A 14691-nucleotide genomic window follows, 5' to 3' on the forward strand; every position below is an offset into this window, starting at 1 on the left:
AAGCCTGGCCCTGGGCCAACATCCGTGCCCATCTTCCTCCACTTTATATGGGACGCCGCCACAGCATGGCTTGACAAGCGGTGCATTGGTGCATGCCTGGGATCCAAACCTGGGCCGGGGCAGCGGAGCACGCACACTTAACCGCTTCGCCACCGGGCCGGCCCCTCCAGCCTTCTTTTGCAGTAGATATATTTATGTCCATTCTGTAAAGGAAGGGGGGAAGCAGGGAGAGGGGGCGAATTACAAACCGGGCTGACTACCAGAGGTCGTGCCCTAAACCTCCCTGGTCCACCAGAGGGAAGATGGGTTTGGGAAGATGGGCTGTGGGCAGACTTGGCATCGGCTAGGACTGCGATCAGAAGCAAGCAGCAGAAAGCCCAACCAACATGAACAAACATGATTTATTTTTCTCATGTGAGAAGTTTGGTTGAGCAGCTGGGTGACGCCAGGCTCGGGGTCTGGGTGAGTCTCCCTCATGCATGTCATTGCAAGGTAACAAGATGGCAGCCGTGGCCCCCAATGCCGTGGCCCCCCACGCTGGGGCCTCCCTCGACTGCACTGTGTTCAAGGAAGCTCGGATGGGAGGGTGAAGGGTGCTCTGATGCCTTTCCCCTTCTGTGAGAGAAGCAGATTTCCAGAAGCCCCTTGGCAGGCTTTTCCTTGCGTCTTATTGGCCAGAACTGGATCAATGGCTGTAGAGAAGCCGGACATGTGAAAGTGTTGTTTTCCAACCTTTGTAGTCTGCGACAGCGAGAGAAAACAGGTTGGGGACAGCCGTCAGGCAGTTCATGGCAGTGCCACACCCTCACCAAGTGTCAGTCCCCACCCTTGCCTTGGAGACGGGAGCAGTGTCCTGGGGCCACCATAACAAAGGACCACAAACTGGAGGGCTTAACACAACAGGAAACTGTTCTGTCACAATTCTGGAGGCCAGAAGTAAAAAATCCAAGAGTCCGAAGGGCCACGCTCCCTCCAGAGGCTCCTTCCTGCCTCTTGCAGCTCCTGGGGCCCCAGGCCTCCCTTTACTTGTGGCCGCATCCCTCCATCTCTGTCTCCACCTTCACATGGCCTTCTCCCCGTGTGTCTCCTCCTCAAAGGACACCAGTCCTATTGGATTAGGACCCACCCTTATGACCTCATCTCAACCTGAGTACATCTGCAAAGACCCTATTTCCAAACAAGGTCACGGTCACAGGTACTGGGGGTTAGGACTTCAACAAGTCTTTTTGGGGGACACAATTCAGCCCACAACAGAGACCGTGTCAGCCTTCTGTCTTCTTTGGACGGGAAGGTAAAGGGCCACGCTTGTCCCCTTTAGAGGGAAGCAGACATATTCCTCCAAGATCAGATCCCCCTGCCTTGCTGCAGTGGCCTGGGGTCACCCTGGCCTGAGCAGGGGCTTTCCCATCCCGGGAAGCCCTCCAACGCCCTCTGCTGCGGGGGCAGATGCTCCCCCTCCTGCTTGAGGGTTTTCCCAGACACCAGAGTCCCAAAGCCTGCCAGCGACAAAATAGTTTACAAACCCCTAAACTGCCCTGCTCCGAGCTGACCCCTCCTCCCCCCTGATACCTGGCACTGGCTGTCCTCCCATCTTCCCTTGACGCTCAGGGCTCCCGGGGGTTATCTTCCCAGGCAGAGGCTCACTCCTCCCCTGGCCCGGCACCAGCAGTGGGTAACGGCCCCCAGGTCACGTGCAGCCAGAGCTTGGAGTCCCTTCTCTAGTCCTCACCTTTTTGTTGGGATGAGGAAACGGCGCTCAGGAGACCTGCCCTGGGTCATGCAGCTTACCACCCATGATATGAGGGAGGAGGGTGCGATACGTGTTACACCGAGCATCACAATCCCAACTGCTAACACTGATGGAGCACCTGCTACCAGCCAAGCATCTCACACTCGCCCCTTCAGACTACGAGGTAGGAGCTCCCAGGAGGTAGGGGTACCTGCCCAAGGCCACGTGTACCCAGAGCTGCGATATGCAAAAAATTGCTCTTTACTTCTTTCTCTGGGGGTGGTTAGGGGATCCAATTTTCCATGACATCCTCCTAAATGGGAAATTATTTGTGTTAAGGGACTTTACCAAGATTCCTTCTAGTCTTAGAAACCTATAAAACCCCAGGATAAAATGTGGTTAGACCCATCTCGTCCCCGATCTTCAGTAACTGCTGAGCCTCAAGAGGGGACAGGTCTGATTTCCATCACCCTGTGAAGCCACTGAGGACACCCCATGCCCAACTCATCTTGGTCTCTTTATGTCTTGTGCAGGGACCAGAAGTTCTTGTAGATTGAATGGACACATGAATGGAGGTGCCACAGGGGGAAGAAATGGAATTGCCCAAGCCCAAATCTCTGTTTCTCTCTCATAATTTTTAGTGTCCCCCTACCCACACCCCAGACCTTCACCAAGAGCAGAGGTGTATTAACTTCTATGGCCGCATAACAAGTTACCACAAATTTAGCAGTTTATAACACCACCCATTGATCATCTGACAGTTCCACAGGCCAGAAATCTGCTCAACGGGGTTCTCTGCTCAGGGTCTTATAGGCAGAAATCAAGGTGTCAACCAGCTGGGTTCGTGTCTGTGGGAGAATCTGCTTCCAGGTGCATTCGGGTTGTGGCAGAATCCACTTCCTTGAGGCTGTAGGTCTGAGGTCCCCGAGTCCCTGCTGGCTGTAGGCCGGGGCCACTCTGCTCCTGGAAGCTGCTCACATTCCTTCCCATGTGGTCCCATCCATCTTCAAAGCAGCAATCATGTGTCATGTCCTTCTGACCCTTCTAACATCTCTGGTATGAAATGGGCCCTGTTTTTGCACAGAGGAATTTGTAGGAATCCGCCCTTAAGACTGAAGGAAAAAATGTAACAGAGGCCTGGCCTCCAAGGGGAAATGCAAATATTCATATGGGACAAACCTGTCTTCCACAAGGCTGTGGGACAGGCCATGTCTTAGCACAGACCTAGAAGAATCAGCCATTGGATTTTTTTCTCCTTTTCCAGACTTTTTAAAGTAACGAGCTGTCAATGCTTTTCGAAACTGATTCTCAGTGTGAAGTTCAGTGAGTTTCCTAATACAGTAAGTTCCTCGTCACTAGGCATAGATGATTTCAACAGCAACATAAGACATCTACGGAGGGTCCCCAAGCTCTCAGCACACAGGTTACAGGGGCTCCAGACAGTTCTGTCTGCCTCCCACTAGACTGAGTTGAATAGCGTCCCCTCAAAATTCACGTCTACCAAGAACTGATGAATGTGACTTTATTTGGAAATAGGGTCTTTGCAGATGTAATCAAGTTAAATGAGGTCATACTGGATTACAGAGGCTCCAAATCCAATGACCGGGGTCCTTATAAGAGGGAAATTTAGACATAGAGAGAACAGCATAGAAAGGCAGAGACACAGGGAGAAGGGCAGGTGAAGATGCAGGCAGAGACTGGAGTGATCTGGCTACAAGCCAAGGATTGCTGGCAATCACCAGGAGCTGGGAGAGAGGCCTGGAACAGCTTCTCCATCAGAGCCCTCTGAAGGAACCAACCCTGCTGACACCTTGATTTCAAACTTCTAGCCTCCAGAACCGCAAGAGAATAAATTTCTATTGTCTTGAGCCACCCAGTGTGTGATTTGTTTATGGCAGCCCTAGGAAACTAATATACCTACTATGTGGGTGTGTTTTTTAAATTTAACCTCTGGTAGGCCACAGACCTCACAGCTCCCTATTTTATTATAGCTTCACTCATTTACTTTCTGCCTGGCTCTTCGAAGCATTTTAATTTGCAACCCATGGTTTAATTAATACATTTAATAAAACTGGCTTTCAAAAGCAAATACTTCATACCATACATAAGAGTAAACTCCAAATGGGTCAGGGATATAAATATGAAAAAATAAAACCATATACATAATAGAAGAAAACATAGGTTAATTTCTTTATAACCTGGGCATAGGGAAAGGTTTTCTTACCACAACTCAGAATCCAGATGCAATAAAAGAAGAGATCAATAAATTTAACTACATAAAAACAAAAGAAAGTTTTTCAAGGTAAAAACACAATAAACGAAGTCAAAGGCAACTGACAAACTAGGAGAGAATATTTTCAACATAAATCACAGACAAAGGGCTAAAATCCCTAATAAAGAAAGAACCCCTAAAAACTGACAGAAGCAAAGACCCAAAACCTGATAGAAAAATGGGCAAAAAACATGAACAGGCAATTCATAAAAAAAAAAAAAAGATACAAAAATGGCATCCACATCTGGTTCTCTGACTCTGCCAGAGACTCTGAGTTCCCTGTTATAATTTAATGAATTTGTTTCTGCTCAAACTAGACATAGTAGATTCTGCTGTTTGCAATTTATTTGGTGAGCAAAGGCTATTTCCAGATATCTACCCACCTTGAAGCATGAAGACTTTCCAGCCCAGAGTACATCCAAAAATGATTTACACCATACTCTGGAGATCATTTTAAAAGAGAAGTTCACGGGCGTATTTTCAAGCAATCACAGTTTTATTGCAATAAGATCACTGCCTTCCAGGGTGACCACTTGGAAGTAGGGAGAGGTCCTGGGTTGGGTGAGCTCTGCGATGTTCGTTAAAAAGAAACCTTCTGTTTTAGAGTTATACCTTGTCACCCAAACAACACGTTCTCTTTGGAATGTGTTTTTCACCCACACTTGAGTCTGGGTACGTTTTGTAACCTCAAACCAAGCAGTGAAGGCCTATTGGGATGGCATTGGGACACAGTCCACTCCCTCCATCTTCATCCCTACTCATACTTCTCGACCCGGAGCAGGATCTAGAGGAGGAGGATCAAGTTTCAACCTGGCACAAAGTCCAAGGTAAGCAGAACTGCCTTTTGAAACTCAATCAGCAGAGCACAGAAACAACCCGAATGCCCAACAATAGGGGATTAGTCAAATAAATCATGGTGCATGCGAACGACAGGATTCTGGGCCCCCCTTGAAAACCATGATTTAGACGAGAGTCCATGATATGGATAGACACCTGGGATATGTGGTTAAGGAGAAACAACCGATCACAAAATGTGGAGTACAATCCTGTGGAATATACTATTTTTGTAAAAATCAGTGTGCATAAATACACACGAATACAAAAGTGACTGGAAAGATATATTTTAAAATGTTAACATTGGTTATGACTGAGAACTAAGATTATTTGTGACTTGTATATTGTTTTTCACTGAGACATAATCTCCTTACAAGAAGCATGTATTATCTCACAGTCAGACAAAACGACACAGTAATAGACATATATATAAAATCCCCAATTTATTTGCTTTAAAATATTCCAGAAAGACAGTGTGTGTATCTCCCCCACTCCAGGACAAACTGATGAAATAGGAATGGCAAAACGTCGTCTCTGCTGAAGCAGGGCAAAGAGACATGGCAAATGACTACACTATCCTCTTGACTTTTGGGCACGTTTGAAAACTTCCATAGCGAAACTTAAACAAAACACACAAAATGGATAGCCGCAGTGAATCCACTGTTGGCTTTCAGAGGATCTCATTATTGTGGTGTAAGAAATGTAGAAATGTGGAAAACAAACAAATACACAACAGAAATAGGCTGCGGGACTTAATGACAAGAATCCATGAGCCATTGGCTGTGTGACCTCTGGAGGCCTCAGTTTTCCCATCTGTAAAATCGGGAGAATCCTTGCCGAATAGTAGGCCTGTAATCCGTACTTAGCTCTGGTTATTACTGTGGTTGCTGTTGTTCAATTCGGAGGAACATGCTAGAAGCCTGAAAGCAAGACCTCCCTCCCACAACAGCAGTTTTCAGGGTGTCCCCTGGATCACCGGCAGCTAGAAAAATGCCGATTCCAAGGCCCCACCCCTGGGGGGTCTGACTCAGTATCTGGGGTCAGACTCAGGAATCTGCATCTTAAATAAATGCCTGGGTAACTCTCACTGGGGAAACACCACATCCACCCCAAGGCCAAAGACACCCTGGAAAGCAGGTCAGCCCTGGAGGAAAGCATGTGGCTGTGCGGACACAGGGCTGGGTGTCGTTTGGGACAACTGCCCATTTATGACTCTAGGTGGACTTTGTCAGCAGTCACGGCTAGGAAAAACTGGCATGCAACAGACACCTTTGGAATCTTTAGTTTGCAGAAATACTAAACAAACAACTCATCGAGTTTGTGCTTTCCTCCCGGAGGGGCAGAGTCTGGGCAACTGACTTAGGTCAGAATCTGGTTCCAACACATACGAACTGCACGGCCCGGGGCCCGTGCCTCAGCATCTGGACTCTGTACAATGGGAATGATGGCAGCGACACCAGGAGCCGTCGCGTGGGGCTGCACTCACGCAGGCTCTCAGGAGCCAGGCACCAAGCAAGGATCCTGTCAGAAAGATTAGGGGCCCCCTTCTTAAGGCCTGCACACAAGGAGTTTGGGTTCCCTCTGCTTTCTCAATCACAGGAAAGCAGGGCCTAGGACAAAGGAAAGATGGAACTCAGTATGTGCGTCCAGCTGGAGATCTAGGCAGGGAGACTGTGTGGGCACCTCCAGCTCCGGCTGCTTAAGGATCCCTCATCTTAGAGGGACTCTCAGTCTTAATTCCCAGTTTTCATTTTCCTAATCACAACCTGGCCTCCAGGGTCCTACTCTAGGGCTGGGTTCCAGAGGAGAAAGGAGAAGCAAGGCTGAGCGCTGGACTCGGAGTCCAGGTGGCTGATCTCTCGTCTCAGCCCTGCCACCCCCTACTGCAATAATTTAGTCAGATCACTAATTCAGACTCAAGAAGTAATCCCAGGCATGTCACATCTTCATTGCTAAATCATTTGGGGAATTTGTGGCAAACTGTAAGTCTCTTTCTCAAAAATAATATTAATTTCTGCTCGATTCCAGCCCTGTGGAAAATGTGGACAGGCATACCATCCTGCCCTAGACCGTGACTTCCCAAGGGCAGGGGGCACCGCACCATCAGCCCCTGGCCCGACTTAGGCACAGGGCAGGGATGGCCTGAAGGAGCGAGTGCACCTGCCGTCCCACTCAGCCTCGTAAGGGGAATCTCTCCCGGTCTGAACACAGGGCCCCGCCTCCCTTTTACCTATAGTCCCATTTCACTCACGTGGAGGAATGCCTCATCCTCTGACCCACCCTGGGCCCCCTCCCCAGCCTCCCTCCACCATCCCCAGCCCCTCCACTCTGTAGATGGGAGCAGCTGACATCAAAGCAGAGGTGGGGACATGCTCAAGTCCAGCTTGAAGCCACGGGTCCCTTTCTGAAGAGCTAGAGGCTGTTTTAGGGAAGGACCCCGGGGGATGGGGGGCGAGTAGAGCAGGCACTGAGCTGAGAAAAGCACAGCCTCAGGACAGGCCTGAGACAATGTTCAGAGGGACCTACAGGTCAGCGTCCACCCTTTCCCTGGGAGGCCTTTGGCTGCTTCCGGGAAGGGAACAGTATGCAGAAGGAAAAGCTGTGGACAGATGACCCCACCACTTCAGGATGAGGAGTTCAGGCCACGAGCTCCTTCAAGTTGGGGGAATGGGTCCCATTCTCTTAGAGACCCCCCAAACCCTTAGTGAGGTCTGGTCCTGTAGGGTAGGGATTTAATATCCGTTGAATTGCACTAAATTGAGCTGGACTGAAGTTGAGGGGGAAATGACACTGCGAGTGTCCTGGGGCTGAGGAAACAAATAACTACAAACTTGGTGGCTTAACACAACAGAAATGTATCCTCTCCTAGTTCTGAAGGCCAGAAGTCCCAAGTCAAGGTGTGGGCAGAGCCACACCCCCTCTGAAGGCTCCAGGGGAGGTTCCTTCCTGCCTCCTCCAGCTCCTGGGGGCTCCAAGTGCTCCTCGGCTCCAAATCTCTGCCTTCATATGGGCTTTTTACCCGAGTCTCTGCTCCTTCTTTTCTGTTTCTTATAAGGACACTGTCATTGGGTTTAGGGCCCACCCTAATCCATGATCTCACCTTGATTCTCATCTCAATTATATCTGCAAAGACTCTATTTCCAAATAAGGTCACCTTCTGAGGTTCTGGGTGGACATGACCTTTTGGGGGACACTATCCAACCCAGCACAGGCATTAAATAGCAAACAGCACAGCCAGAAATGGCCCAAAGGTGGTCGGGAGCTGGGGAACCTGGATCCAGGGACTTCTGTGGCTCAGGTGTTCCAGCTAGCGAGGGCTCCCCTTAGCATCTCTGACCTCCACTGCCAGCTGGGAGGTGGGGTTCCTGGCTCCCTTTTACAGAGGAGGAAACTGAGGCTTGGAGGGGTTGGGTGAACAGCCAAGGTCGTACAACCAGCTAGAGTTGGGACTGGAATCCAGGTCAGCTTAGAACCAGAGCTTGGGGGGTTCACAACCAGGCCAGGCTGGATTTGAGGAACCCCTTGGCACCATGAGGTCCCAAGACCTTTCCGCTCCGTGGAGCTGCGTTTATCAATAGAAGGCAAGGGTGTTGAACTGTCTTGATCTTCATGTTCCTTCTCTTCTGCATATCACAGATTTTGGAATATGGCTACTACCCTGGAATCACTTGAAAAAATGAGGTCAAAGGGAACAAGGATTAATTCAATTATTCATAGATATTAGTCTGTACTGGGAAATAAGGTGAGGAGACTCAGCTGGACCTAGCCTTGCCCCTGCTGCCTAGGCGTATTTTATACCCTCGGGAAGCTACCCTGACCTTCACCTGCATTCCTGCTCCTTCCTACACTGGCCAAGAACACCGCGGTGGCTCCGGGAAAATTTGTCCAAGGTGTGGAGAGGGGTAGGGGAGTGCGAAGCAAATTTTCTTTTTACCCCAACTATGGCTCTGCAATGTCCGTTCAACTGTGAAGTCCCAAGGCTGGAGAACGTTTTGTTAGGAAGTTTCCAGTACCTCGGAACATGTCCTGAAGAAATTCCTTTATTCAATAACTCGCTGGTGTGTACTGCCCAGAACCAGGGTGTAGGGTCCACGGGAGGAGGGAACTGCTGTGCACCCGGCCGGCCCCCCAGGCTTAGAACCTGGCACGCACCAGGCCCCCATAGAGCTGCTGAACTAATGAATGAACAGACCCCGTTCCAGATCACAAGACATCAGGAGAGGGTTCTCGAGCAAGCGCAGGGAGGAATGAATTTCTTGCTTCTGGCCTCGGTTTCCTTCTCTGTAAATGCTGGGCCCGCTGCCTGCGGTTGTAGGTCCCCAGCCTGCAATCCTGTGCCCACGCAAATGCCAGGGGAGGGGGCTTTCCTCCTGCTCCCTGATCCCTGGCCCGTGTATCTGCATCCTCTCGGTCCGAGCCGAGGAAGTAACCCGCTGACTAAGGGCTTCCCGTCCCATCCCCAGGCAGGTCAGCCGCCTCAGAAATGCGTACGCCGGCCCTCTGTGAGCTCACGGCCTTCTCACGGGCTCCCCGGGGCTGTTCTTAGTACCCTCTTCTTCCGGGGCAGCGCTCAGGGCTCAGAGAGGCCAAGCGACTGGCCCAAGGTCACACAGCTTGGCAGGCAGAGCCGGGATGGAGACTCGGGTCTCCGGAGGCCCCCTCCAGCGTCTTTTCGAAGAGCCCCGCCGCCTCCCTATTGTGACACTCCAGAATAAAACAGGAAGGCCAGACGCCCGGCTTTCACCCCAAACAAAGCTCCACGCAAATCTGCGGGAACAAAAGCAGCCAGAAATCCGCCCCAGGTTTTCCGCTCCGCCAGCCCCGTTGGCCAATCCACTCCGCCGGCCGCCGAGGGGCGGAACGGGGCGGTTCCAACATGATCGACAGCTCCCGGGAGGCGTGGCCTCGGCGCGGGCGAATCGGATTGGGGACTCGGAACAATCACGGGCCGAGAAGGGACAGGCCGAGCCAATCAGCGCTGGGGGGCGGGCCCCACCGGCCCGGCTGTCGCGAGAGGCGGCCACCCCGCCCACTTGCGCCTCGTCCCGGCGCCCGTCAGCAGCGGACGCGGCGGCGCGGCACGGCTCGGATCCGTCCGCGGCGCGGGGAGCCTGGACGCGAGGCCGCGGCGAGTGCCGGCGCAGATCCCTCCGCCGCCCGCCCGCCCGCCCGCGCGTCCCCCTCCGCCCGCCCGTCGCGGCCCGCTCCTGAGGCGCCCTCGCGAGGCGCCCGCCCGCGGCCTCGTCCCGGGTAACGGCCGGCCCAGGCGCGGCGGCGGCGGGAGGGCCCGGGCGGGTCCGGCGGGGGCGGCCCGCAGTGACAGACCCTGCGGCGCGGGGAGATGGGGGCGGCCGCCTCCCGGGCGACGACGACGACGACGAGGACCACCCGCCGCCGCCGCCGCGCCCCGGCCGCCGCTGGGGACGGGCGCGGGCCAGGAGCCCGGCCGTGAGCGGGGGGCCCGAGGCCGCTCGCCGCCCCCGGCCGCCCCGGCCGCCCTGGGCCCCCGGCGCCCCGCGCGCGCCCGCCCGCCGGCCCCTGGCGGGGTCTCGCCCGCGCCGCGCGCCCCGGCCCCGGCCCGGCCCGCGGCGCCCGCCCGCCCTCGCCCGGCCCCGGCCCCGCCGCGCCCCCGCCCGCGCCCGCCCGCGCCCCCGGCCCCGGGCGGCGGCCCCCGGCCCCGGGCCCCGGCGCGGCGCGGGCGGCAGCATGGTGGAGAAGCGCTGCCCGCTGCAGAGGGACGGCGTGTACCGCTGGTTCTCGGAGCTGCCGTCGCCGCAGCGCGTGGAGTTCCTGTGCGGCCTGCTGGACCTGTGCATCCCGCTCGAGCTGCGCTTCCTCGGCTCGTGCCTCGAGGACCTGGCCCGCAAGGACTACCACTCGCTGCGCGACTCGGAGATCAAGGCCAACAACCCGGCCGACCTGGGCAGCCTCACCAACCTGACGGACGAGGTGGTGCGCAGCAAGCTGCTCGTGTCGCTGGCGCTGCTGGGCTCGGAGCAGCGCGAGGCGGCGGGCGTGCTGTACCGCACGCTCACGCACATCGACTCCATCATCCACAACTACGGGCTGCAGCTCAACGAGGGCCGCACGGGCGATGAGTTCCTGCTGCTCTTCACCATGGCCTCCAACCACCCGGCCTTCAGCTTCCACCAGAAGCAGGTGCTGCGCCAGGAGCTCACGCAGATCCAGAGCAGCCTGAGCGGCGGCGGCGGCAGCGGGGGCCCCGGGGGCAAGAGCGTGCTGCCCACCTGCCCGGCCTGCCACAAGGTGCGTGCCCGCGCGGGGCGGCCGGCCCAGGCCCCAAACCTCCACCCCGCGCCGCGAAACCCCACCCGCTCTCCAAGCCTTCACTCCGGGCCCCAAACCCCCACACCTCCACTCGCACGTCAAGCCTCCACCCCAAACCTCCACAACCCCTTACCCTCACCTCAAGCTTCCACCTCGCGCCCCCAGCCACCTCCTCGCAACCCAGACCTCCCACCCAAACGCCCACTCGCGCCGTAAGCTTCCGCTCCGCGCTTCGCTCCGTGTCCCAGGCCTCCACCCTAGACCCCAAACCACCATGCACCACAAGCCCCAGTCCCGCAGCCTAAGACCCCGCCCGGCACCCCGCGGCCCTTGGGGGCGGTGGCACTCATCTCGGGCCGCGGCTGGGTCCCCGGGGGCCTCCCGGCCAGGGCGCCCGGGATCGGGGAGGCGGGGGGCCCGCGGTTCGTTTCGGTTGGGTTCTGCAGGAGAACGCCCCGGGCGGAGTTTGCGGCCCCTTTGTGCCTCACTTTTCCCATCCTCGGCTGGAAGCGCTCTAAGGTCTTTGTTTCTTTAGTTGGGCTTTTGGGTGAAAGATGAGTGTTACACGTTGTGTCGCCTTGGTTTCTTCAAATCTGGTGTTTATTACCAGAAAAGGAAGCCTCTAGTGAGGTGGAGATTAGAAGGCGCTAGAACCTTGACGTTCGCTGGGTGCCGTGCTGGTGCTCCCAAGGCACAGATATCCATTTCCCCTGAGTGGGCGGTGTCGCCGCTGGGAGATTAGTGTCAGCGGTGGGCCGCAGACTACGGCGTGTGCGTATAAGCATGTACATATGTGTACGCGTGCCTCTGAGCGTACGTGTATACGTGTATATATGTACTTGTGAATGTGTACGCACATGGTACGTATGTGTGTAGACACGTGTATATACGTATATCTTTGTATTGTGTGTGTATACTGTGTGTATTTAAGAACCAGGCTACTGTAACAGACAGGAAAACATGTTTAGAGCCTTGGATGCGTGTGAAACAGTTATTTCTCGGTGATGCGCCTTCCTTTGTAGAAACAAATCCCAGGCTGACTTGGAGTCAGAGGGTGTCGGACTCATAAGGAATGTTAGGTTAAGTCAAGATCTCCTGTCTCCAAATTAAACAGGAAGGGCACGGTGGTCATCCTCTTAGAAATGTGGACTTTTGTCTAAATGTTTCAAAACTATGTAAACACAAAATGTTTGGGGCTTAGGCTTATTTTTAATAGCCCCTTGGGACCCAGTGCCAAAATTGTGCTCCAAGAAAAAGAGTTTCTATTTGGCCAAGTGTGGTGTGTGTATTTAGATTACAAACTGACTTTCTTTGGGAAGGAAGAGATTGCAGTCAGGACCAGTCGTGCTCAATACGGTTTGACAGTGTCTGAGCTCTGAGTTAAAGCTTTGATATTCTCTGGTTTGCTGGTGGTGGTTTCTAAGCTGTCTTTCAAGCCTGGATTGCGGCTTTTCTTCTTTAATGTCTTCCTCTAAGATGTGGTTGTGGTACCTACCCTGGTTTTAATCTATGTCGTATCTTTTTTGGTGATGTTGACCTCTGAGACGGGTTTTCTTTTTAAGTGTGCAGTCAAGTTCCACTCTGAATCCTGTTGTGCACTGGGCAGAAAAATGTCATTGCAGCTACAACAAAGGGAAGGCAGGGTCCTAGAGAATGTGGTTGTCTTGGGGAGCTCAGCAAGCTCTGGGGTGCCAGTGGAGTGTCACCTGTTCATGGGCTTTCGGTCCCTTCTGGTCGACTTCACGTGCTGTTCGTCTTCTGTTTAGATGTTGTACATTGATGGTGTCTATGGCTGTTACTCCAGTCGTGTTCAGCTCTTGAAGGGGAGTTTTTTCTGTGTGCAGCTGTATCACTTTATCGAAGCAGAAGATGGCGATTTTTATTTTGGCAGGGCAGAGTGCTAAAGGTAGAACGAAAATACCTTTTATAAGAGAGCCTTTCTGTCCAGCCAAAAATCCCTTTGATGAGAGGAAGGGACTAATCTACCCCCCCCCCCGCCCCGCCCCACTCCTGCCCACCTGGGTGCTGAGCTGACCAGCTGTGTGACCTTGTCCTCCTCCTGGTGTTTCCCTGTTGGAGCAGAGGGCAGGTTACCTGCCTCAGAGGTGGTGGAGGGTTACATGAGGTCACATGGGGAGTGCCCAGCAGATGTGCAGTGAGTGCCTCCTTCTCTGCCCCTGTCCTCTCTGTCTTTACAGGGGTGCTAACTTGAGGCACATTGTTATAGAGGGAAGTGTTTATGTCTCAGAGTGTTTGTGTTTTCTAAATTGATTTTTGAGTAGTTACTTGGAGGTGACAGTTTTTTTTTGTTCATCCATGGGAAATTGGAGAATTCTGCCTCACCTTTAATAATGAGGTTATAATGAGTAACCTTGGGGCCGTTGTTTCCATAGTTCAAAACAATCGTGGTGTCTGGTTTTCCCTACATCCTCTGTGTCACTGCTAAACTCATTTCAGTGACATTCATTTAACTTTCTCTTCCTTTGCTGCTTTAAAGTTAGAGCCTGACATTGATAAACACTTTGCTGCTTGGAGTCAACAGTTCCTGAAATCTAGCATTTAAGCATTTTGTCTTCTTAGTATCTCTACGTCTAACATTTAATGTAATCCTGAAAAAGCAACCCCATTAAAGCTTTTTTTGCATTTCTTTTGTAAGCTATTGTATTTTGTTTTGAACTCTTTGAGCTTAGAAACTTTGTGTTTATCTTTGAGATAAAGATGTTGATCTTTTTAATTCTTTATCCTATTTAAAGTGATACTTCTTTTACCTATATTTTCTGATATAGTCATTATTTGCAGTTGCTTCTCCAAACCCTCACTGTGTTATTTTAAAAAAATTCTTATTGCTTGGAGGATGTGTAGAAGAAGTTGAAAAGTGTGAGAATGTGGACTAGATGTTTATTCGTAGCGGTAAAGCTGGTGGGAGCCTGCAGTAGCTGGACTGTGCTCAGTGGCCGACAAGTGCTGTAGGTGTGCTGCTCCTTAAGGCACATGCCGGCTAGTGATAATGGTCGGTTTGGACTCACACTGCCTCTGTGCTTTGATTTTATTTAAATATAAAGCTATAATTTTTGAAAAAGTTTAAATTTATCCTTTGCAATCTTTTCTCTGTGTAAGTGATAATGTGCTAAGGTATATGGTTTTTTTTTTAAATAACAGCATTCTTGAGATTTAATTCATATGTCGTAAAATTCCCCCCTTTAAAGTGTACAATTCAGTAGGTTTTAGTATATTTACAGGGTTGTGCAACTATAACCACTATCTAATTCCAGAACATTTTCCTCACCCCTGAGAGAAACCCGGTGCCTATTTGTAATCACTTCCCATTCACCCTCCCCCAGCCCCTGACAACCACTCCTCTACTTTCTGTCTGTAGATTTGCCTGTTATGGACATTTCATATAAATGGAGTCCTGCAAATATGTGGCCTTTTGTGGTTGGCTTCTTTCACTCAGCATAATGTTCTCAAGACTCATTCATGTTGTAGCATGTGTCAGTACTTCACTCCTTTTTAGGGCTGAACAATATTCCCTTTTGTGGGTAGGCCCCATTTTGTTTATCCATTCATC

The 14691-nt window shown here is 52.3% G+C and overlaps 1 protein-coding gene across 2 annotated transcripts in view; it reads left to right on the top strand.

Moving 5' to 3' along the window:
- The first annotated feature begins 10497 nt into the window (after positions 1-10497).
- Positions 10498-14691, top strand: part of ZCCHC14 (zinc finger CCHC-type containing 14) — a 70202-nt gene continuing 66008 nt past the window's right edge. The window contains exon 1 of one of the 2 annotated variants that reach the window (XM_014792645.2): positions 10498-11102. In XM_014792645.2, coding sequence (XP_014648131.2) covers positions 10542-11102 — 561 coding nt within the window. In that variant the 5' untranslated portion in view covers positions 10498-10541. The remainder of the gene's footprint in view (positions 11103-14691) is intronic. The other variant, XM_004437041.3, reaches the window with a different exon arrangement.

Source organism: Ceratotherium simum, chromosome 30 (assembly GCF_057802395.1).
Source record: "Ceratotherium simum simum isolate JZ-2026a chromosome 30, ASM5780239v1, whole genome shotgun sequence".
NCBI lineage: Eukaryota > Metazoa > Chordata > Mammalia > Perissodactyla > Rhinocerotidae > Ceratotherium > Ceratotherium simum.